This window comes from Colletotrichum siamense (genome assembly GCF_013390195.1).
Source record: "Colletotrichum siamense strain Cg363 chromosome Unknown KSG_Cg363_contig02, whole genome shotgun sequence".
Classification (NCBI taxonomy): domain Eukaryota; kingdom Fungi; phylum Ascomycota; class Sordariomycetes; order Glomerellales; family Glomerellaceae; genus Colletotrichum; species Colletotrichum siamense.
In genome coordinates, this window is record NW_023501015.1 from 1,822,691 (window position 1) to 1,847,305 (window position 24,615).

The 24,615-nt window shown below is 53.5% G+C and overlaps 6 protein-coding genes across 6 annotated transcripts; 4 read left to right on the forward strand and 2 right to left on the reverse strand.

Moving 5' to 3' along the window:
• Positions 1-840: 840 nt before the first annotated feature.
• On the reverse strand, positions 841-1,332 carry CGCS363_v002478 (uncharacterized protein; the record flags this gene model as incomplete). The annotated part of the gene is made up of 2 exons (XM_036634327.1): positions 841-1,031; positions 1,092-1,332. 2 exons carry the CDS (start codon positions 1,330-1,332, stop codon positions 841-843), a joined length of 432 nt encoding a protein of 143 aa, XP_036500018.1.
• Positions 1,333-6,358: 5,026 nt separating this feature from the next.
• Positions 6,359-7,095, forward strand: OBAP1A (Oil body-associated protein 1A; the record flags this gene model as incomplete). Its single annotated transcript, XM_036634328.1, has 2 exons — positions 6,359-6,448; positions 6,514-7,095. The coding sequence occupies 2 exons, from the start codon at positions 6,359-6,361 to the stop codon at positions 7,093-7,095; spliced, it is 672 nt and encodes a 223-aa protein (XP_036499757.1).
• Positions 7,096-10,114: 3,019 nt separating this feature from the next.
• On the forward strand, positions 10,115-11,345 carry CGCS363_v002480 (uncharacterized protein; the record flags this gene model as incomplete). The annotated part of the gene is made up of 2 exons (XM_036634329.1): positions 10,115-10,232; positions 10,348-11,345. The coding sequence occupies 2 exons, from the start codon at positions 10,115-10,117 to the stop codon at positions 11,343-11,345; spliced, it is 1,116 nt and encodes a 371-aa protein (XP_036500846.1).
• A 4,683-nt stretch (positions 11,346-16,028) lies between these two features.
• On the forward strand, positions 16,029-17,583 carry GUXC (putative exoglucanase type C; the record flags this gene model as incomplete). The annotated part of the gene is made up of 4 exons (XM_036634330.1): positions 16,029-16,496; positions 16,551-17,261; positions 17,326-17,520; positions 17,581-17,583. The coding sequence occupies 4 exons, from the start codon at positions 16,029-16,031 to the stop codon at positions 17,581-17,583; spliced, it is 1,377 nt and encodes a 458-aa protein (XP_036500847.1).
• A 1,156-nt stretch (positions 17,584-18,739) lies between these two features.
• Rnf149 (E3 ubiquitin-protein ligase RNF149) lies at positions 18,740-19,207 on the reverse strand (the record flags this gene model as incomplete). Its single annotated transcript, XM_036634331.1, has 1 exon — positions 18,740-19,207. One exon carries the CDS (start codon positions 19,205-19,207, stop codon positions 18,740-18,742), a length of 468 nt encoding a protein of 155 aa, XP_036500848.1.
• Positions 19,208-21,917: 2,710 nt separating this feature from the next.
• On the forward strand, positions 21,918-23,144 carry Atp4a (Potassium-transporting ATPase alpha chain 1; the record flags this gene model as incomplete). Its single annotated transcript, XM_036634332.1, has 1 exon — positions 21,918-23,144. The coding sequence occupies one exon, from the start codon at positions 21,918-21,920 to the stop codon at positions 23,142-23,144; it is 1,227 nt and encodes a 408-aa protein (XP_036500849.1).
• Between the last annotated feature and the right edge of the window lie 1,471 nt (positions 23,145-24,615).

The following is a 24,615-nucleotide window of genomic DNA, read 5'->3' on the forward strand; positions in this document are numbered from 1 at the left end:
TGTTTAGACGAAGGTCGGTTCTCAATGAAGAATAGAAGTCACAATCAGAAGCCCAGGCGATCAAGAAGTTTGCAGACGACTCTGAAAGAATGAAGTCGAGATGTCGGAGAGGTCGAGGAAAGGGCTTGGGCATGACGAAGACCGGTGAGATAAAATCCTGCGCGACCTCTCGAAATCAGGCTGTCAGATACACCTTGACATGGCCTGGGTCCAGTATTACAACCCCTGGATGTTTGCTACCCCCAGAACCAGTCTAGCGTACCAAGTATCCAGCATTCTTTATCAACTTAACAAGACCAAACCTACTTTCTGTTGCGAAGCTTGGTGTAGCTTACGTGCTAAAAGTCTTCAATGCCACGCTTGCAAACATTCAGGGGCTCTATCATACACGTTCACCACGCCAGCCTGCGGCACAGCTCACAGCCGCAGAATGAGGTCATCCACACCTGCATTACCTCTTTCGGCTTATTAGTCCCCCTTTCAATTAAATGAGAAGACCGGAAGTCTAGTAATTGAGTATTTCGAACGTTTCCCGGCAACAATCGTCAAAGGCTAACCACCATTCTCCAACACAAGACCTCGTACAAAGACTGGCCTTCACAGAGTCTGGAGCGCGACCCGCATTAAGCAGGATTGAATGGAGGGCATGCGAGTGAAAACACTATCAATTATTGAATTCATCTATCTTGTCCTATAGATAAGGGTGTCCACCCCAGTTGGTTGCGTCTGAGAGGACAGTTGAAAGGTTGAAAGGAAGTCGTGCATATGCAAGTGAAGCAGACCCAACGCCATTTATATGCCATGTGATTTTTATCTGATGCTCATGAAGTCGTACTGCATTTACTGGCTGCCGACGTAGTTCTCGCTGGTAGCGTCGCCGACGGTGATGGTGACGTTGTAGTTGGTGAGAGTGGTGCTGGAAGAGGCACCGTACAGGCTGTAGACGCCGGCGGAGACGACGTACGTGCCAGCGGCGAGCTCGGCAGGGATGGTCACGGTCTCGGTGATGTTGTCAAGAACATTGGACTTCTCTGTTGGGCACAAGGTTAGAACAAATTTGGTGGTTTACGTGGGGTCCGCGGGAGGCTTACCAGGTCCGAGGTAGAAGGAGCCGATGACAGTGGAGAGGGTGCCGGGGTAGGCAGAGGCCTCGGGGGCGATGCCGAAGGCGATGGCAACGTCCTGGACGGACTGGATGTAGTTCTCGGTCTCAATGATGGCGTTGACCTGGTCGCCGGCCTTGACGGTCTCGGGGAAGGCAATGCCGTAGATGCGGGCGTTGGCCAGGGCAAAGAGGGAGGCGGCGGCGGCGATGGAAGCGCGGAACTGCATTTTGAATGATTTGTAGGGGGTTGGTGATTAAGGTGGGTGGATTGTTGTTGTGGTTGGTTCAGGAGTTCAGATGAGTAGGAAGTCTAGATGCGTGTTGGTGGACAAGAAGAGATGGGATGGAGAGGATTTGGCCGATCTTTAAGTATTCCATCACAACATCGAATGAACATGGAGACTCAACCCCAGCCGCCTCCATATCCCCACGGTTATTTTCGCATCACCCGACGTCAGGTTCCCGGCACTCAGCCAACATGTCGGTAAGGCGGCGCACATCTTCTGGGCATGACATCGTTGGGTCTCCTCAATCCTCCCCCGTGCTAGCCGAGCGAGCGGCTCCCGACTCCAGCGGGGTGGCGCTGCGGCTCATGTCGCCATCGGAGCGTTTCCTGGGTCACTTGGAAGACTTTGGGAGTTGAGCGCAGCCTGCAGGACCCCTAGAAAGTTTCCTAATCCGCCTATTCTTAGCAGTTTCCGCCAATTTAGCGGGTTCTTGGTTCTTCCCGGGGAACATTGCAGAGTTGAACAACGTCAGTCCCGGAAAAGGGGGCGGGAAAAGAGGGAATTCGGTCGGTCGGGGGAAGCGTGCCGCTGACACGCGCGGGAAAAGCGACGGGGGCTGAGGCCCAAAGGTGGCACTAATCAAACTTTGGCCTACTTTTCCCCGAGTGTTTTAGTGCCGATCCGGCCGATCTTTATAAATAAAAACGACTTGTTTTTGACAAGCTCTCGTATTGCCCCGAGGGAAGAAGGGAGCTCCGTTGCGTGGCGTTGCTTTTTTCTTCGCTTCGATTCGAGTAGACGGCGCTGGACCGGGCTGTCCTTACCACCTACCAACGGTAACGTTTCAATGGGCCAAACAGAACAAACACGTCAGAGTCAGACAACTGACTAGCATACAAACATTGATATCTGTGCTGGCATAGTGCTGTTCCTCCTTATGTGGAGAGGACCAGCATGGCGCAATGAAGTGCTGGAGCTGAGAAATTCGGGTAGGATGCGCCGCTTTTTAGGGGTCTAACCAACCAGCTGTCGGCAGTGATCTGGTGTACACAACTGTCCGCTGCATGTCGCTGGGAGCAGAAGCTCTGCTTGACGATCTTCTCGTATTTGCGGGGCCAATGGTACCTGTCCAAGGTACTGCCCAATATAGTCAAGTTAGTATCAGACCACCACATCAACTGATTAGTCACCTTGCCAGAGTGGTTAATGGGCTGGCCTGCTATTATCTGCTACCAAGCCAGTGTCTTCGGACGCGCAGGTTCGAATCCTGTGGGTGACGATTTCTTTTGCATTTTCTTTTGACACCACTTCATTATCTTTTTTTGTCCTCAATTCACACTGCCTCTCCACACCGCTTGCATGAGCATTGAGCATTCAGATTTATCCACGAGTCATTTGCAAAGCTGTACGCATAACGGGCGATGCGTAGATATTGTATTAGATTATTTTTCATTACTGTTTCTATAGCAGCATAGCTCTCCGAAATTCAACGTTACTTCCTGTTGCTGGTATTGATGCCTAGCTACACGCGCCTGCATTGCACGCCTACTTACGTCAATAAGCAACCAACATGGCATTGGTTTGGCACATCCTCGGACGGCACAAGCTTCGTGGCTTGGCACACTAGATCGGCCCGTAGGCGCACGTCAGATGCCACTACCATCACGCCGCCCGAAAAACGGCGGAGAATAAGACACCTCAAGCTGATCCTCGAAAGAATACGAGGATTTGCCTCTTGGATTGACGAATGCATTGAAAGTTCTCACTCTGCACTTCAATCAATTGTTTCCCATCCCGGCTTTCGGCATGCGGCCTTTGGGTCGCGTGTAAAGCTTGCGTTGAGGCGCAGAGCCAATTCACAAAAATTCTTGTACATCTTGAGTGGTGCGATTGCCTGGGGGCACTTGCCAACTCGTAGACCCGCGATCAAGTCCATGTCTTCCAAGCCGAAGCTCCCGATTGCCTTGTAACTGCGGTGTTCGGTTCGACCTTTAGAGCACAATAAATGGCAAGAAGATTTGATCGAGAAAAATCATGAGGTTGGTGACGTAGTCCGTATCGTTTCGGAGGTTCACTAGCTCAAGGGTCACTAAAGGACTAAGCCCAGCAAGGCGGCTTAGCTGGTGATCGCGGACTTCCCATCGGATCCGACCTCAGACAATGATCATGCTAAGAATAGAAGAAGCCTGGGGAGGCACAACTTGATGCAGGGATTTGATGGCATCAGAGACAAAAACGGCAATTACCAGAATGAGATCGATCTGCATTTCCTCAAGTCCCAACACAGCTTCCCGTGAGTTGACACTCGGCACTCATGTTTTTCTTCAATTCTTTGTTCAGCTTTTGACGAACATCTCGTATTCGTCGGCTGAAGACTGACTGCATGGTTGATCCAGGAGTTTCCTCCCACTTCACTCCGTAAGTAATGCACCCGACCTCCATCGCCGTTGCGACCTCGAAAAGTTTAACAACAATAACATCGCTACTATTGTGCAGCGCACCCTTTTATTTCTGCGCAAAAGTCTAGCAGGGTTTGTGATTTAGTGGCTGATGGTGGGCAAAATCTTCTTCAACCCAATCGGCTTCCCCTTCGAGATCTTGAATCGTCTCTCCGGCTTTCACCGAGGTGGAGATTACCACCGAGTATCTGTTACCGGGCTAAATGCTCCACAATCTCGGTGGGCCACTAATGGCCAGAACGTTGCACTCGGTGAGGTGAGCACACCGAGACAGCAGAGGCTACGAGCAGGAAATTGAGACGATGGGCTTCAAAAGATTCTGCTCTCTTCCAAGATGACTTACGTTCTCTTTCCAGTACTATGAGAAACAAAAATGATTGAGTATTATCCAAGAGGTCTTCTGCCCTCAAGCAGTTTGAGTCTCTCGAGAGTTTGGAAATCCGTATTCCTCGTCACGAAAGATGCATAAATCAGCAACAAAAATGATTCATCGACGTCAGAAAACATCCGAACATCCACAATCTCAATATGTGATTACAAGTGCATGTCCTATCATATCGCTTAGTTCAACGCGTCTGAAGCTGGCAGTTGATTCGCTCAACTCCACAGTCTAGGATTTGCCAAGAACGATCCTTCGTCCATCATGAGGTTAATTCGTAAAGCCTGATCCGTCATAGGGAGTCGGAGTAGGTGCATATAGTAAGAGAAGTCCGAGAGATAAGCCGTCCATGAGAATCCTACCGGTCAATTGTGTTCCACGAATGATCTCAACATACTTACTTTGTCGTTCCACAGTCGGTTGCCGATTGCAAGTTGGAATAGAGCAATCTGAGACCCCCCTTTCACAAATCTGAATATTCGTTGGAAGCAATGGTCCGATTAGTCCAAATTATGCTTATTGTTATCCTAGGAATACTCCCTAGTTACTCGCGCGTACGACCACTCGCCCGGGGATAGCTTCGCGATCGACGCTCACATCTACCAACGGATGTGACCTCCGCCTGTGAGACGCAGAATGCCAAGGCCTCTGACGTGTTGATTTTAGCTTCTATTGCACCAGTATTGGTTATGAGAAGCCTGTATAGATGTTGGAAGATGACAATTCGTGGACTTGTCGTGACAGTACGGTAATTCGAAACCCACCAATGTGGAATCAACCTCGCACTTTGAAGGCTTGTTCTCCGGCGAATATGGATGGTTGTATGTGACAATGGGGAAGCGGTACCTTTCTGTGGCATTGAACTATATAAGATGGGTTGATGGCACTATTTACGCTTGAATTCGTCAATAAGTTCCCATCAGAGAAGAAATATCTCACAAGAAATCTTCACTCGTACAACTGTAAGCGCACATGCCTAAGATTCATCTTTCAATCCAGCAACTTCGTGAGTCTGCCTTGAACTAACCAAAACGTTTTCGCAGTCTTATTGCAACCATCATGAAATTCTTCGCCGTTGCCGCTCTCGCCCTTGCGTCCGTTGCCGTCGCTGCCCCTGCGCCTGAAGGGCAGACTACGTCGATCAAGCTAAGCAAAGACTACGTCGACGCCATCATCGCCGCATACCCCGACGTTCATAAGCGCGATTGCAGCTTTGACTTCAGCTGCGGCTGCATCTTTTGCACCTAAGGGATATCGTCTAAGGAAGGGTGAGAGCGAAGCTGGACGTGTTCACTCGGTCAATCTGTCAACGGTCAATGTGTACTACCTCGGCCTCACTGCGCGGCGCGGATCGATAGCTTGGACTAACTGAACGTAATACATCCGTCAGTCTGGCGATACTGTGAATGTTGCGCAATGTTGGAATTACGAGATTTATCGGCGAGTCACGCATGAGGCTACAGTATTGATGGTGACATCCGTTTGTGTCATGATTAACTACTTGGCTAAAAAGAGTCCTCAAGTTTGTGATTTAAAAAATGGTTCCCCATTTAGTCGTGATGTGCCCGTATTCCGCTGTTGCAAAATCCGAGCGGCCTGTTTCACGGGACCATGATTCGTGACCGTTAATCATCGGGACCTTCCGTTGAAGTACCTCTGCCCTAGCCCGGACATGCACTGCCCCTCCTCGGCGCCGGCCGATCGAGACCCAGAAAATCTCGGAGCACGCTACGGCGGGAGCACCCGCCCGGAAGCGGATCATCCGGATCATCCGGATCATCCGGATCATCCGGATCAGCTTCGGAAGGTTTTGCCGCACTGGGCTGCCGAGAGCAAGAGCCGCCGGAAACAACGCTCCGGCCTGTGCATCTGAGTTCACGCTCTGGACTTGCGGTCGACAATCGAACGTCCAATACTTGCAGAGGATGTGCGCAATGCCACCGCATGCCGCAATCATGATGAAATTCGCGTTGCAGGACACGCACATGCTGCATGACGTCACGAATACACCGTAGACATGATCACTATCGAGCTGAGATTTTCCAGAGACCAGAAACAGAAGAGGAATCGCAAAGACACGAAATCCGGCGGTGAGCAAGTCTAGACGAACATCGACAGACCCAACCGTGGTACTAAACCCAAGGATCCCGCTTAGCGAGCGACATTGCAATCTCGCTCACAGTGAACAATGGCAACCAAGTCGGAAAAGAACCCCGCCGCCGGCGACCCGATTACCACTAAGAACCAGGTCCTGCAAGCCGGCGCCTCGGCCGTCCAGGTCTGTTTTTGCCTGCCGATGCGACATATGGATAGTGAACTCCATCGTGCTAACCGGACAACCAGGACTTTGCGCCGCTGAAGAACGTCTGCGCGCACCTCAACGCGTTCCACGCCTACGCATCGGACCCGTCCCGGGTGGTTGAGGCGAACCACTATTGCGGACATTTGAACGACGATGTCCGACAGTGCATCCTCTACGACAGCCCCGAGCCCCACGCGCGCATCATTGGCATCGAGTACATGATTTCACCGCAATTGTACGAGACGCTGGACCCGGAGGAGCGGAAGCTGTGGCATAGCCATGTGTACGAGGTCAAGTCGGGGATGCTCATCATGCCCCAGCCGTCGTTGCCCGATGCGCTGTGGGAGGCGGCGGAGAACAAGGAGATGGAGGAAATCGTTCGCGTCTACGGCAAGGTCTATCACCTCTGGCAAGTCGACAAGGGCCATCAGCTGCCTCTAGGAGAGCCGCAACTGATGACCAGCTTCACGGCGGAGGGACAGTTCGACTTTGAGAAGTACGTCGGCGATAGAGACCGGCGGTTCAAGACGGATTATAAAGAAAAGCAGGAGGCGCGGAAGCATATTGCCTCGCCGTCGGTCCATCCCGACGCTGACCAAGCCTGGAAGAAGGCACAGCAGTAGAAGGGGAAGCCGAAGGGGCTGAGGTGCAGAGCGTCAAACACTAATGAGGTTAGATGCGACAGCCGCTGGGCTGGGTTGCAGTGCTGGCTGGAAATAGGCAATCTGCGAGGTTGATGCATCGTGCCGCCGAGAAAGGGGACCAGCCGCTCCTAAATCCCCGATCATAATCATCATTGGTCCAGGCGTCGACTTTTTGGCATAAGGTTGCAAGCGGGTCGAACAGGAGAACGGCGACGCGAACGCTCGGCGGGGTTGGAGGGGAGGGGAGCATAGCAATTTTGGGCAGGTAATTAAGAACTAAAGTTTTACAGTTGCGGAGGGCAGCGCGAGACGAGATTGAAATCCATGTGAACACGGAGGACGGGGGCGCCGGTCGCGAGACTGAGAGAGAGAGCGTTCGAGTTTACGTGTGTGGACCAATATCATGAAGAAACTGGCCAAGTGACGACACCACAGCGAATGGCTGTCTTGCAAAGACGCAAAGAACCCCGAGCTATCTCCTTTTTTGCGACCCTAGTGGCTCGATGTCGATGCTTCAGATTCGTCTCGAAACGTCCAAAATCCACCCACGAGCGATGCAGCCCACCCACTTGAGGCTGCCGGTGATCGAATGACACCTGCTCTAACTGTGGGCCGAGGTGAAACGTGAAGGGTAGATCCTGGTATTAGGATCCCTGCGCTGCCGGGGGGAGGCGCTCTCCTTGCAGCAATCTTGTGGATCTCGCGCTTCTCCTTTCCGTCGCGGAGAATTTTTATTTGGGGATGGTGGTTGTCTTGGTGGTGGTTTTGGTGGTTTGTGTGAGTGTGCGTGAGGTGGCAGCCGTGTTGGAGACGCGGGCGGGAATTATGACCGGAATTTAGCAGCCATGGAAACCAAACTGTATGAGCATGACAAAAGCGTAATGGCAAGGCAAGCAGGAGTGAAGTCCGCCAAGTGGCCAAGCAGTGTGCATCATCCGAGTGATGGACGGCCTTCCATGCAAGGTACCATACAACGCTCTTTTAGTCCGTTCGGCGGTCAGGTACCCGTTAATCTATGTATATTGCATCCGTTACCTTATATCGAATACGGGGATTCGTGTGGGCAAGATAGATTGCTCCCCGGACCCCCGAGGAGATTGGCTTTACTATCGGTAGGGCCGCTGCTGATGATTGACGCTGATTGACGGCGACTCTCCACGCTGATGCGCTGCTGAAGCAGGTTGCTGGCTCTTGGCTTCTGGAGTTCACGGTCGCAACACCACACATGATCCCCGAGTCGGTCATCGGTAAGTGGTTCCCGATCGTCATAAACATCGACAATTGACAGCTTCTTGGAGGAGGCTCAGCTGGGGCTGGACGGGATTGGGAACTGGGACTAGCGGCTCGCATCTTCTTGCCCTCGTCGTCTGGTCGAAATCTCTAAAACAAGACCAGCCACGATCTGGATGGATCTGGGCGGCATCTCCATCCGTCGCCTGTGTGGCTTCTTTTGGGCTAAACAGGCGACCCCTTCGGCCGGTCTCCGAGCGTCGGTCTCACCCTTGAGGGCGGGACGAAAAGGTGACTGCGTAGGGGAAAAGAGAGAGAAAGGAAGAGCAAGAGTGAGTGTGTGAGAGAGTCAGCAACACCAGACGAGTCCACGTTCTGTCCGTCCTACCCGCTGCCGCAGCCGGGACGCCACGATGCCTGCCTGCTTGCTGTCAACGTCAGGATTTCAGGAATGGGACGAAAAAGAATGGGAGGAATCTTCCAGCCCCGGCTTGCTGTTCGCTCTCGCCCTGCTTTCCACTCTCTCTTCGCTCGCCCTCGGCCGCCGCCATCGTCGCGCGCTTTGGGCTTTGCCTCTTGGCACGTGTATCACACCTCGAGTCTGTGACCCCCTTTTGGCCGAGAAGAGACGGGTCGACCCTGGGACAACAGACGACCTCGCAGCGGTGCACCCAGAAAAAGCAATGGGCCGCAGCCATCTCGCAGGAGGAGGGCAAAGAAGGTTCCTCTTTCGCAGGCATTATGACGGCGTAGTAAGCTTCATTATCCTCGCTCGCTGCCGCCCCCCTTCGTCCCCTTTTGGGCGCCTGGTGGTGGTCTGGCTGCGTTTTGGAGGGGCGCTGACATGCCCTGGCTCCGTTGTCAAATTGCTTACTAGGGCATCTGGTAATGCTCTGTGAAACACGCTCGCCTCTTCAGAACCAACCCCTCAGCGCCTAATCGTCCGACCTCCCGTCTGTCTCGGCCCTGCCAAACACGGCTAGACGCCGTTTGTGAAAACTCGCCGTTGACTCGCGGGCAACCGACTTGACCATCCCGGACGAGAGCGGACAAGGGCGGACTTGCATGGGCTAGAAGGGTGGGAGGCAGGGGTCTTGTGTGTGTTAACAGACAGGGATCCTTCGCCAAACTCCAAGATCCACCAACACCACCACCACCAGAGGCAGACTCAACCACCCAACATCCACATCCAACGCACTCCCAGAGCCTCCTCCACGTCCTGAATGCGCTGCCATACTGGCCATACTATGGTAATGCCCCCCATATGCCACCCGAATGCCTCGCTACCGGCCGCTGACAAGGCCTCGACCAACACGCGAACTGCACCATGCTCACCCTGACCAACCCCTGCCTCGCCTCACCCTTCCCCTTCCCTCCCCTTCCAGTGCCTATTCCCAGGCTTCCCTCCATCTGCCAAGAGAGGACTGGTTCAGGGTCAGGTCGCGACTCCGCCCAGCACCACAGCCTTGCGACAGGAGGTGTTGCAGATGATCTGAGCAGATCAGCGTACATCATTGATGGTGGGCGTTTGACTACGTTTACGTCGTTTCGGCCCTCGTCCGCGAGGTTATGTATAAGATGACCTTCGCGGCGTCGTCTCGTCTTTTAGGTTTCTCCCTCTTCCTCCCTCACCCACACAATCAATATCATTCACTTGTGCCTTCGCTCTCCCAGCGGGCTTCGCTTTTCTTTTCTTCTCTTCTCTTCTTCCTTCACTTCGTTCCTTTAATCGTGCTGGGCACATTGAACTTAGTCTCTGCGAGACAAGATGCTTTCTTTCAAGGATATCATTATCGGCGCGTCCATGCTGGCGGTGGTTCGCGGCCACGCGGCTATCATTAATGCTCAGGGCGATGCCGGTGGTCCTGCTTCTGTTGGTTTCAAGGGTAAGTGAGCTGGAAAACAAACGAACCATTTGGTGATGGCTTCAAAATGAGATTTCATCATCGGAGGATTCACCGGGCTTATCGTGGAATTCATTTCACTGACTCCAAATTTCAGTCGACCCCAACCTTGCCCGCAACTGCACGACCATCAACCCCTGCCAGCAGGACGCCACCCTGATCCGTGATGCCGAGATCAAGGCCAACACCGTGAACGAGTGCGGACGTACTGAGATTTCCGGCAACATCGATGTCGGCGAGAACACCGAGAACGCCCTGGCTGCCGGCGCCGTTACGCAGGTCAAGCCTGGTTCCAAGGTCACCGTCACCATCCACCAGGTGAACGCCGACGGTGCCGGCCCCTTCGCCTGCGATCTGGACCCTACCGGCAACTCCCTCGGTGCCACCGGCCAGACTCCTCTCGAGGTCACCAACAACGTCCCCGGAACCAACGGCTTCTCCCAGGCCAAGGCCCAGCAGTTCAACATCACCGTCACGATGCCCAACGACCTCAAGTGCACCGGCGCCTCCACCGGAAACGTCTGCACCGTCCGCTGCCGTAACAACGCCGTCGCCGGCCCCTTCGGTGGCTGCTTCGCCGTCCAGCAATCCGATGTCACCCCCACCCAGAACACTCCCCAGAACATCAAGACCGCCCAGGACCTCGAGGGTGTCCTCGCCAAGCAGCAGCAGAACGCCGCCGACCTCCCGGCCGCCATTAAGGCTAACCAGATTGACGGCACCAAACAGGGTCAGGATAACATCGCTGCTGCCAACAAGCTTCTGGGTGTCCCTGAGGTCGTGACCAAGGAGTTCCCCGCTACCAACACCGGCCCATCTGTCGACGGCACTGCCGGCGCCGGAGGCAACGCCAACGCTGGAACTGGAAACGCGAACACCGGCAACACTGGCAACACCGGTAACACTGGCAACACTGGCAACAACAACGCCAACACCGGAGGCAACGCGAACGCCGGCGGCAACGGACGCCAGAGGGGCAAGAACCGCGGTGGAAAGCGCGCCGCCAGACAGAAGCGTGAGGAGAACAGCGGACTGAGATGGGCCAAGCGCTACGTCGTGCCCGGAGCCGACTTCCAGCCCGAGGTTGCCCCATGAAGAGCGAGAGGGCTTAGTCCGCAGCAGACAACACTCCAATTAGAAGTTTCAGCTTCTACCTAGAGCGCGTTGCTTTCCCTCCTTCCTCCTTCATCTGTGCCTCTCTCAGCGTTGACGTTGTGTGGTTCCCGACGACTCCCCCTCCTCCCTAATCAGTCTCCCCACCTCCTTGTTTTGCACACAATATCAACACATCCGGAACTCAAATTTGTCAAAGAAAAGCATTCTTGTGCTTGTTGGAGCGGTTTGCAACTACAAACTCTTTTTTCTCTATTGTGTGTAAAATTATAAAAAAATTTCATAGCAATGATTTGATGTCAAATCTTCGTTGTGCCTGGTTCTATTCTGAGGGATGTGTGTGAACTTTGCTGCTGTGTGAGAGTTAGACTCACTTCTCATGTGCAGATTTCACTGTGAGTTTGCTCAGCACAGATGAATGAGATGTGAGTTGAGTGGGCAAATGCGAGAGCGATTGGGGTGTGCGGCTCTGCATCTCATCCTCGGAACCGACAAAAGGTGGCCGAGCTGCTCTCAGGTACAATTCCGAGGGCACCATAATCCCACTTATGGTGGTCTCCAAAAAGTTGCCTGCCCACCACCAAAAAAGCATTTTCGACCGTTCCTGGGCGGACTTTGAAACCTGGGTGGTGGAGTCGTTGGTTTCTCCCTCCCGTCTGCCTCTCCTCTGAGCTGGTTATTTCCCTTGGTCCGCGTTAGGAGTGCCCGTGCTGAAACGCACGGATTCTATGGATAGCAAGCGAGGTCAGACGGAAAACGAGCCACGCTCGTACGATTTGAGCCGCGCAAATGGGATGCTACTTAGCACGGCTCCGTCTCACAGTGCAAAGGCCACGCGGAGTTGGGCGTGGGGGGCTCGGTTTTGGTCATATCCGCTTCACTTTGGTATTTCCTGTTGTTGAAGAACAAGTAACTCTGTGGTGGCGACTGCTTCAACGAGTGGTATCGGCCGTGGGCAGTCTTTCGCGAGTCGCATCGCCTTTGAGTTTCAAGGAGGGGAAGGTTTTCGCGGCCTCCGACGTGCGAATTGCTTTTCTCCCGCTCTTCCGCTGAGAAAGAAGCAATCATGACATGCCTTGGCCACGCTATCTCCGTGGTATAAGATCAGACTTCTGCCCACCTTGATTGATCAGCCGTACAGCAAATGCGGCCCCCCATAAGGTCCCTGATTTGGGGCGTGAGGAGACAAACCCTCCTGCGACGTTTCTCCAAGGTTTTGCAATGGCCCCGGTGGTGCTAAGCCCTACAGGTGGACATCAAGCTCAGTTCAAGTCCTCTTGGCTTCAACTGCAGGTGCGAAAGAAGATCCAGGTCCTGCGTTAGCTCATTGGAGGGACATGGACAATCCTGTAACTCGTTTTCAGGAACAGCAACACAAGTGACCTATCAGAAGCCTCAGACGGCTCTTATCATTGATGCCATAGCTGAAAAGTCTCCAGTCTTTTTTTCCCTCTTGAGTTGCTGTGAAGGGCTGGGGAGAAAAGTAAGTTGGCACACCAGCCCACAGTTCTCTTGTAGGTTCAGTTGTACCTTGCAGAAGAGGGAAAGTCAATGACGTTCTCCTCCACACCAACATAAACGGGCAACCATTACGGACATGTATTCACTCGTCGTTTTTCAAAACGCACTCTTTAGGAAGATCAATCACGACTGTTGCCTCGCGCATTGTGCGGTTGGGATCATTGAGAAAATATCCGGTCGCGCTGGAGCTATCCGCGACTATGCCTTCTCGAATATTCGGGCGTCGCTCGGCGTCTGGTGTTCAAGTCAAAGTTTCAAGTGTTTCGACGACAGACGTGGGGGACCCGGGTGAGGAAGGGGGAACGAGAGCGGGAGAGGCTGACTGACCTCGGTGTGCCGAGAACGAGACATCAGATGCGCCGGCACATCCCAGCGATCATGTGAGTCAGGTACGTATGTATGATGTACTCTTAACCTTACATCACCACTTTCTTTCTTAAAGGGCCCTTTGCGTTTGATCGCTGTACTCTGTTGCTGTTTTACGTTTTTACTCGCCTTTGGGCTTTAAACTCTCGATGCGCTCGCTGCATGTTCAAACGAGTTCAGGCACGAAACAAACGACATCAGTTTTGGGTTTGAGGTCGCAGTTCTGACAAGAAACTGACAAAGGGCGACAAGGGGCGAAGATGAGTCTGACAAGCTTAAAATCGTAGCTTATTGCTATAGTCCCATGATACCCCACCTGTCTTGACTGCAAATCTTGAGCCTGCGACGATGAGCTTGCAAATGCATGCAGTGCTCGTGGTGGGCTCGTGGGAAAAGCGAGGAAATGCGGGCGCTGTGCATCGATACTTGACTCCAGACTAGGCGGCAACTCTCTTGCGCTCAGGCACGACATCGATGCCTAGTCTGGCCGCTTCTGACAACATGTCAACTGATAAGACCTGTCCATATTTGGGACCACTTCTGCAAGTTTATACTTCAGTTATCGGCTTCATCGATCAATCTTCCGCCAGCGTGCGGCTGCTTCCGCCGTTTGGTTCGCGATGACCCCACTTGGCAGTCCGGTTGACGGAGTTGCGGCACGATGAAAGCGGGACGGATATAAACAAGACAAAGTGCTCATGGACTCTCCACACCCACCGCCTTCTGCTTCATTAGCGCGAAGTCTCTGGAGGCCCCGAATTGCGGCTTTGGGCCAAGTTCAAGGTCCGGGAATACACTCAAGATTTTCCCACTTCCGCTTGCTTGTGGCCGAGCGCTTCGCACATGACGGCATCATCTCCGAACGTCTCGCAGTACCGTTCAACTCGAACTAGCGGTACTCGGCTCTGAGGCCAAGCGCCGCCAAGGCAGCCGCAAAGCTTGACTGCTCACGCCGAATGAAGGAATTGGTGAAAAAAAGATTGCTTGCGCAGATGGCGCGTATATGAAGGCGATCATTGACGTTCGCAGACGACGGCGCGCTACCCTCCGCGAATTTGGTGCGCGTGCTAGGGGTTTTGTCTACCAGAAGGGGGCCTTTTGCGGCAGATTGATATTAAGGTCTACTTTTTGCAGATTCGGGGTAGCATTGACTACGTAAGTGCGGATATTGCTTCTGAGCCTCAGCCGGGACAAGCCCGAGATCGGGGTAAGTCACGACGGCTTCGGCTCAATGGCTCCGATAGGTGGACTGGTTTCTCACGGTCCGCCATTCCGTACGATGCTCCGTGGATCCACGGCCCCACCGCCGGCATCACAAGCCGGGAGAGCATGGGCGGCAGGCATTGCCCGAGTTGGAATAGGGGGCCAAAAAGTAAAATAGACTAAGGGGCATAAGGGGTAAGAAGGGAATAAACAGCAGCGAATGCAAGACTTAACTCTGTTTTCTTGCATAACGCAGGCAATCCAAGGTTAAAACCTAAGCCATTTTTTTGCGTTAGATGCAAGGAACAGAGTCAGGAGATTGGACCCTGCAGTAGTTGAACACTTTAACCGGAGCCACAGCCACATGGCTATGAAAGAAGTCCCCGGTACTCTGCATTTTAAAGCATCCCACATGTTAGTCCGTGGCGCCATTTCCAACACTGTTGAACACCACGATCGTTCAACTTGTCATGAGAAAGATTGAGGCAAAAATATCAAAAGTGACGGGCGGCAGTGTCGCCGCGGAGTTGCACTGTCAGATCTGACTAGTGGTCAAATGCACTTGAGTTGCGGCAACTCACCCTTCGCCTAACGGCCTACATTGGCATCGTGCAGACCAGTGCCGCAGGTAAGGTGGTTGTGGTGGTCATCTGAGGCCGTCACATCCGCATCTGTGGCTTCGGTACTGCGCTGCAAGTGCCGCGCACTCCGGATTCTGCAGGGGACGAATAGATTACCCAACCAATCGCAAAGAGCCACGGCCACGCGAGCGGAGGGCGGTGGGAGTTCTTCCGTCCAGGCGCCCCTTGCAGGAACCCCAACTTGGCTTTGCGGAGTAGACGCACGATGTCACCTCACTCTAAGAGGCGGCAACAGGTGCTTCTCTGAGCTGTGAGCTCGCTCATACCACCTCCAATCCCCGCATCACCAGCTCGCCGGTCCTGAGGTAATTAATCAATTTGTTGCGGCCGGCTTGCCGTCAGACATAGTGACAGAGCCAAGGTTGTCGCCCTACGAGACAAGCCTTCACAAGCCTTCGCCTAGAAAGTGCCCAGCTCTACCAAAGTCCTGGTCTCAGACCATGTTCGTCCAATATGGGACCGCCTCCTCTTGGAAGAGCGGGAAGACATCCGATCTTTTTTGGCGCCTTGGTCCCACCGGGACATCGCCTCTCCAATGAATCAGAGCCACCCGGATGAGTGTTCCCAATTGAAAGCATCACCACTCACTTAGAGGAACCTGACAAGCCCCTGGCCGGAGATTAGAGTGTTCGGGGGACATGCGAGAGAGAGCGAGGGGGCTCAGTCTAACAGCACAGCGCCCATCTCATGATAGTTTAACCTTGAATGGCACTTCGAAACAGTTTTCGAGAGTCTATATAAGCTGGCCGAGGCCATCCCCTCAGTTGAAGGTTTGCTCCCCTCCTCATCCCAAGCCACTCGGACATTCTTTTCTGGCCCTGCCATTCACTCATTTTCTTCAGACCGTCTGAATATTTCCACTCTTTTTCCATTCTCCTCGTCCCGTCTTTATCGACTGAACTCCCAGCCTTTTGCCCCTTAAACCAAAACCACCATGTTGACCAAGGTTTCCGCCATCGCGGCCCTAGCGGCTGCTGTCCGCGCGCAGCAGGTCTGCACCCTCAACACTGAGACCAAGCCCGCCCTCACCTGGTCCACCTGCGCTGCCGGAGGCTCCTGCACTACCAACAACGGAGCCATCACCGTCGATGCTAACTGGCGCTGGACTCACCAGACCAGCGGCAGCACAAACTGCTACACCGGCAACAAGTGGGATACCTCCATCTGCAGCACTGGCGAGGACTGTGCCTCCAAGTGCTGTCTCGATGGCGCCGACTACTCCGGTACCTACGGTGCTAGCACCACTGGCAACTCTCTCAGCCTCAAATTCGTCCAGCAGGGTCCTTACAGCAAGAACATTGGTTCTCGCATGTACCTCATGGACAGCGCTGGCGAGAAGTACGAGATGTTCAAGCTTCTCGGCCAGGAGTTCACCTTCGATGTCGATGTCTCCAACCTCGGTGTAAGTCTACATAGCTGCCCGTAGCAATGAGTATTGAACTGACAAGGATTCCAGTGCGGCCTGAACGGCGCCCTCTACTTCGTCTCCATGGACGCGGACGGTGGTGTCGCCAAGTTCCCCACCAACAAGGCCGGCGCCAAGTACGGCACCGGATACTGCGACTCCCAGTGCCCCCGCGACCTCAAGTTTATCGACGGCAAGGCCAACGTCGAGGGCTGGACGCCGTCCTCCAACGACGCCAACGCCGGCGTCGGCAACATGGGCTCTTGCTGCTCCGAGATGGATATCTGGGAGGCCAACTCCGTCTCCACCGCCTACACCCCGCACCCCTGCGAGACCATCGGCCAGAAGAGCTGCTCCGGCGACGCCTGCGGTGGAACCTACAGCACCACCCGCTACGCCGGCCAGTGCGACCCCGACGGCTGCGACTTCAACAGCTACCGCATGGGCAACACCTCCTTCTACGGCAAGGGCTCGCAGTTCGCCATCGACACCTCCAAGAAGATCACCGTCGTCACCCAGTTCGTCGAGTCCGGCGGCGCCCTCACCGACATCAAGCGCTTCTACGTCCAGGACGGCAAGGTCTTCGCCAACTCCAAGTCTGACATCGCCGGCGTCGACGGCAACTCCATCACCCCCGGCTTCTGCACTGCTCAGAAGAAGGCTTTCGGCGACGAGGATGTCTTCACCCAGAAGGGCGGTCTTCCTCAGATGGGCAAGGCTCTTTCTGAGGGTATGGTTCTGGTTATGTCTGTCTGGGATGACGTGAGTTGCAAAACCCACCGTTTGTTTATGATGAAGAAACACTTGGCTAACATGTTTCTTACAGCACCACTCCAACATGCTCTGGCTCGACTCCACCTACCCCACCGACAAGACCGGCCTCGGCACCGCTCGCGGCACTTGCAGCACCAGCTCCGGTGTCCCCGCCGACGTCGAGTCCCAGGCCCCCGACTCCACCGTCGTCTTCTCCAACATCAAGGTCGGCCCCATCGGCTCCACCTTCAACTCCGCCGGCACTGCTGTTAGTAGCCCTATGCATCCCTTTCCTTCTTTCAACTGATGCTGACACTCATTCAAACAGTAATAAGCCATTTTTCGACTCCCGTGGCCACCGGTCTAAGCTCAGTGACCCGCGCGTGGAAGGTGGCTGAACGGCTAAGGGCACACTTTCTTGACCATTCTGGTGTAAATGATTTCTTCTCCTGTACATACACAGATGTCTTCGGCTTCTCGGATGCACCGAAGAGTCACCGAATAAAATTCTCTGCTAGTCTTTTGGACTGGCCTCTTTCGATAATAATCATTGTTCGCGTGATATGACAGCGGTGGTCTGTGTAAGCTGCAGGCTTCGTATGATTAAACATATGTAGGTAAACATCACCGTTTATTGGGCTACCGTATTGCTTGTAAGCAATGTAAATTGAAGATCATCTACACCTAAGGAGGTGATTCAAACGGCAGAAACCTTTCGCAAGAGCCTGACCATCTCTTTGAGAACCATCGTTGCGGGTACCTGAGAAGAGTCGACGACTCAGTCTTAGACAGTGCTACCAGTCGAATAGCATCTACTCATCCATTGACACAACGACCACGGAGAGCGTTACTGGGGATTTCTGAGACCTTAACGCCGATGAAAGTCAACTGATATGCCAAATGCATACATGTAGGATCGCACTGCAAGAAGCAATACGGGAAGAGTTTATAAATGTACATGACTTAGGGGCTACCACGTGATTTCTTCGCTTGAACTGCATGATAACCCACACTGAAATAGAGACAAATCCTACCAGTAATGACCAGAGATTCACAGTTCTTCTGCCAAGAGTCCAGTAAAAACAACCACTTTCCTCGACTCGAAGCAGCCTGCAAAATGAGGACAGGCACAGCAAGGACACGCACAGCAAGAGCTGCCTCTTTCAACGCGTCACCCTTGGTTGGAACATAACCCGACGGCGACCTGAACAAAACTTCAAGTCTGGTGTGACGTCGCTTGACAAGTTGATAGATGCATTGGTCATTTAACACGGGCATGAAGCGAAGCCTACGTATAAGCTATCGTATCCACCATCAAAACTTGCCGATGTAAACGTGCCACATTCTCACCTTCGGTTAAGAAAATGGACAATAAATGTATTGTTTGTTTACATTCAGCCATTAGTGACGCAAATCAGACTTCAAATGAGCCCGGCTATGTACCGGTGTGAGCACAGCAGTCATTGTGTGAGAGTTGATGACCAAGCTTACCACAGTGGGCATGTGACTGCGTGCTTCATAAGCCATGGCTCAATGCACTCAGAGCAGAAGATGTGACCGCATGGTAACTGAGCTACCACAGTTCCAACAGCAAAGTCTTCTAGGCAGACTGAGCACGTCGTCGCTGTGGCGAGCTGGGCGGTTGCATCAAGCTTGCTGTGAGCAAGTTTGGCCAACGGAGGTCTGGTTGGCAGGGGAACTGTGCGGGACCGAGTGAGCGGTATTGAGACTGGAAGCCGGTACTGGTTCTGGTGCATGCTTTGTGGCGTGGATGTCGGCAGGAACGGGCGGCGATGAATGTTCACCTTCTTCCAGGCAAACATATACAGACCCAGGCCGATCAGCAACGCAAAGGCGACGCAGAGGGCGGCTGCGACAGCACCGGGTTGCTTGGAAGGCTCCCAGGCCTCTGACGACTGGCTTGAGGCTGCATCCGGAGTGCCCGTCAGACTCATATGGAGAATGACATGAGAAGCGTGGAGGAGAAGGAGGCAAAGACGAAGTGAGGTGCTGGATCAGGATTTTCGTCCCAAAGCCACGATTCCTCGCCCTGTTTTAAAGCTCAACGACCAGAGTACAAAAGTGCCCATGGATACGTATTACCAACCGCGTTCACCGACCTGTTTTCCATGTGATGTCTCGGCTGAGGGATTAACGATCATGATGCTCGGTTTGCCATATCTGGTGTTGATGACCAGGCGTCAAATTTCTTGGCAAGCGATTGGTACGGCGTTGCTATTGTCGGGGGGACTCTGCGCCCGTTTCCCATGGGGAAATTGGAGTTTGTAGGTAATTTTAACGTAATGGATGTCCTTCGCGTCCGAAAGGGAGAAAGGGCGCGTCCCCCTTTTTGTATGAGGCATTTTCTCTTGGCATTCTCCCCCGTCGCTTCAGGGCTCGTGTAAGTGACGTTCTGGAAGAGGCCGCCTGCACAAGACGAAATTGCAAGAGCTTCAGCATATAAAAATTTGAATTGAAATTTCGGATTGTCGGTGAAACAGAGATTGTTGCATTGCATCTTCTTTGCATCCCTTGCCTCTGCGTGCATCGCCTTTCTCGTCGCTCGACGTTGAGCCGTTGTACTGCCTATTTCTCATCATTGCCATGGAAGACTCCAAGAAAATGACAGAAGACACTCGCCCTGGCGGGAGTCACGACGCTCATATCTCTTTTCGCGGTGACGAGGAGACGGGACATCAAAGTCGAGGAAGACCGGCCAACAACCAGAGTGCCGGCCGTCCGCGATCAGCACACTCAGCTGCTAGCTCCATGTCCAGGCGCCGACGACAAAGCACTTCGGAAAACTTTGGTATCCAAATCGGCTATCGAACTCTTTCAATTCACGTCTCCGAGTCCCAGCACGCTGCTGCGAATGCAGAGTCTGACCTCAAGGCGGCCAAGGAAGGCGACGATGAGTACTTTGCTGAGCTCAACTTCCATACCATTCCTGGTGCTCAGGTCTGCCAGCAACTCGGCGTTTCGCCAGATCAAGGACTTCCTGAAGACGAAGCGTCTACTCGTCTTCAGAAGAACGGACCCAACACCCTCCCAGAGCCTAAGACAAACTACCTCAAGAAACTCTTCGTCTACGTCTTTGGTGGCTTTTGCTCCGTTCTCTGGATCGGCGCTATCATCTTTTTCATCTGCTGGAAACCCCTGAGCGATCCTCCCTCCGCCCAGAATCTTGCCATGGCTGTCTTGATCCTTATCGTCATCTTTCTCCAGGCTGGCTTCTCCGCCTTTCAAGACTGGTCCACTCAGAAGACCATGAAGTCCATCACCAACCTCCTTCCCTCCGAGACACTCGTCATGCGGAATGGTTCCGTCAAGCGAATGACCGCATCGGAGCTTGTCGAGGGCGACATCGTTCACCTGCGTACCGGCAGCAAGGTCCCAGCTGATCTTCGACTTCTTTCCCATTCAGGCGACATCCGTTTCGACCGAGGCGTCCTCACCGGCGAATCCGACGAGGTCGAAGGCGCCATCGACTCGACCGACCCAAACTTTCTCGAGAGTCGTAATATTGCATTGATGGGCACAACCGTCGTGAATGGCCACGGCATCGGTGTTGTGATCCTGACTGGTGCTCAATCGGTCATGGGAAGAGTTGCTCGAGCTACAACAGACGTCGGAGAGAAGGTCACACTGATTCAAAAGGAGATTTGGAGATTCGTTCGAATCATCGTCGTTCTCACAGTCTTCCTGGCGCTCTTGATCTTTGTGGCCTGGATAGCTTGGCTGAAGCGCGATCATCCTTCGTACATGAACGTGGTTCAAATGTTGAACAATGTTATGGGCTGCGTCGTCGCCTTTATCCCCGAGGGCATGCCGGTGGCTGTCGCATTGACACTCATGATGGTCGCCCGAAGGATGAAGGCGGTCAACATCCTCCCCAAGGGTCTCTCTACTGTCGAAACTTTGGGTTGCGTCAATGTCGTATGCTCTGATAAGACTGGGACATTGACACAGAATCAGATGACTGTCAACTCTGTCGCGTTCGTGGACCAGCTCCTCAGTTCACCTGACGTTGTGCACCAAGCTCTCAACACGGAGAAGCCCGATGCGATCTTTTCTATGCTACAGAAAGCTTCCCTCCTATGCAATGACGCATCATTCGGAGCAGATTCGATGCATCTACCCCCTCGGGAGAGAATAGCCGAGGGCAACGCCACGGACGTGGCTGTCCTCAAGTTTGCTGCCTCAGCCCGAGACGGGGACGCGATCGTGTCGAATTTCCCACGAGTGTTCTCCATTCCATTCAACTCCAAGAACAAGTGGATGCTTACACTGGTCCACGAAGGTGCCGCGGAGAAGGGCAACTATTTCCGCATGTTTGTCAAAGGGGCACCTGACGTTTTGTTGCCAGCCTGTTCCAGCTTCTGGTCGGGGAGAACACAATCAACCGAGGCCCTTGGCGCAAATGCCAAGACGTCATTCAAAGAAATTCAGGACAAGCTTTCTCGCAACGCTGAGAGAGTTGTGGTCATCTGCGAGAAAGTCTTGGAGACTGTTCATTCTCCTGGAACCAATGCCTTCAGCGACGAAGTTGCGATGAAAGCTTTGGAGAACCTCACTGTTGTGGGCATTCTGGGTATCATCGACCCTCCCCGGACGGAGGCCGCCTCCACCGTCGCCAACTGCCGGCGTGCTGGGGCGAGATTCTTCATGGTCACTGGTGACTACGGCATTACTGCCGCCGCCATAGCCCACAACATTGGCATTTTCACCACATCAGAACCCGACACCTTCGACACCATCAGGAGGGGTACGACACCCACAGCCGAAGAGCTTCGACGTGAGCGCCTTGCTGGAAACGGCCGCAGTCTCCTTCTCGAGGGAGCTTCCGTTGCTCGGCTGATGGCACAGGACTGGGATATTGTCTGCGAGTACGACGAGATTGTGTTCTCACGCACGACTCCTGAGCAGAAGCTGCGCATCGTCAATGAGTTTCGCGACCGTGAGAATGTGGTCGCGGTGACTGGTGACGGTGTCAATGATGCTCCGGCACTTCGGGCTGCTGACGTCGGCGTAGCTGTCGTCACAGGCAGTGATGTTGCGATTGAGGCAGCGGATCTTGTTCTCATGGATCAGTTTGACTCCATCGTCGAAGCCATTCGTCTCGGACGTCTCGTCTTTCAGAATCTGCAGAAGGTCATTGCGTATCTTCTTCCTGCAGGCAGCTGGTCTGAGATCTGGCCGGTGCTCGTTAACGTCTTCTTTGGAGTTCCTCTACCGTTGAGCGTCTTTCTCATGATCGTCATCTGCGTCTTCACCGATCTGTTTCTCTCTCTATCGCTCATCATGGAGAAGCAAGAATTTGATCTGCTCTCCCTTCCTCCCCGCAATGCCAAGCGTGATCACCTCATCAATCTCAAGATCTACGCGCAAGCATACCTCTTCACGGGATTCATGGAGACGGTCTGCGCGCATTCAATGTTCTTCTTCTACATGTGGAAGTACGCCGGCTTCCCAATCCATGAGCTTTTCTTCTTGTTTGAAGGCTACGCTGAAGGCTACCATGGGTACACCCTCGATGAGCTCACCAACTTCAATGCAACCGGCCAGTGCGTCTACTTCGTCACGTTGTTGTTCCTCCAGTGGGGCAACATCCTCGCGGTTCGCAACCGGAGACTCAGTATCGTTCAGGCAGATCCAATCACCAAGGTGAGACGAAACCCGTGGCTTATTGCGAGCGCCATCATCAGCCTCGCGATCGCAATTTTCGTCACCGAAGTTCCCGGGATTCAGAAGCTTTTCGGTACAGCTTCCGTTCCAATTGAGTTCTGGCTTATTCCCGTGCCTTTGGCGTTGGGCATCTTATTCATGGACGAGATTCGCAAGCTGGTTGTGAGGCTGTTCCCGCGAGGTCCGATTGCTAGAGTTGCGTGGTAAGCGATGACTCGGAATACAACCGCAAAGAAAGAGGTTGCCTAGAGACGTGAGCGGCTAGACTAGAATACAATGTTAAAAAGCCTGGAGCTGTTTCGATATTTTGGACACGGTATTGTGCCATATGCCCATTGTTCCGCCCGTACGACCCTTTGAGGGACCTGGCTTAGAGCTCACTATTCCGTCGGCTGCCCCTGAGTGTGTTACAGATGCCGACTGAGCCAGACCAAACTTTCGGTTTACCGGGCCCCACAATGATCAACACACCAGACAAGTAGAGTGATATCAGACCAACACAAAATAATAAGAGTTCGGATAAGATAATTCGAGTTTGCTTGGAACTTGTAGGGGAATAGACCGAGCCGTCAGTGAAGTCACACGCAATGACAGCGAAGCGGGAAAGATTGGCGTCCCGAAGTCTGCTATTTGAATCCGGCGCCAACAAGAGCAAGACATACGGGCATTAGAGTTCAAAGTACTTTATTTGAGGTCGCTCCACTGTTTGACGCTCATTGCGATGTTCTGAAGCTTTTGCTGCCTCTGGCAAAAGACATGAAAATAGAGTTCGAGGAGCCACTTTGTTGAACCCCACAATACGGGCTGCGCACCGCATAATTAGGCGCAAGTCTGACGAGTTTCGTAGGATTGAAGAAAGGCATCGCTCGCCAAGATGAGCCGAGCAAACAATTGGAATGTGATAGATAGTTCATCCGCAGTTGTCAACAATGCGAACTGGGATCAAGGCTGTTTTATTTAGCACGAGGCCTTCCAAGCTTGCTAAGGTCGGGGAGCAGGTTTCGCATCAGCAGGGCATGTCCTGTTTCACATTGGGAGGCCGTCTTCTAGAAGCGTTGTTGATGGCCCTTACTGACTCAGTAACGCGGGATTTTATCGTAAATTCGCTGCGCCATTGATTGCGACGTCGGCACGCCGTTCAAGGCCGTCAGGTAGCTGGTAGGGCTGTATCCACCGTTCCCGTTCTCTGGGGATGAACGCCCACGGAGTGCTGCTCGCCTAGGGGTCTACAGACTTCCGAGGGGGGCGCGGGGGAACTTCGGCCCTCTATTATGCATATATAAAGGGCCTACACAGTATAAGGTCTAGCATATACTAAGTATATACTCTAGCCTTAATATAACCCTCTATACGTAAGCTTTCTAGGGTATATGCTCAGTATATACCCCCTAAGCCTTAGGGGCTTTAGGGGCCCTACCCTCTAAGCTTTAGAGGTTATACCTAGCATATACTCAGCATAAGCCCTACCTTAAAGGCCCTACCTTAGGGGCCCTGCCTTAGGGGCCCTGCCTTAGGGGCCCTGCCTTAGGGGCCCTGCCTTAGGGGCCCTGCCTTAGGGGCCCTGCCTTAGGGGCCCTGCCTTAGGGGCCCTGCCTTAGGGGCCCTGCCTTAGGGGCCCTGCCTTAGGGGCCCTGCCTTAGGGGCCCTGCCTTAGGGGCCCTGCCTTAGGGGCCCTGCC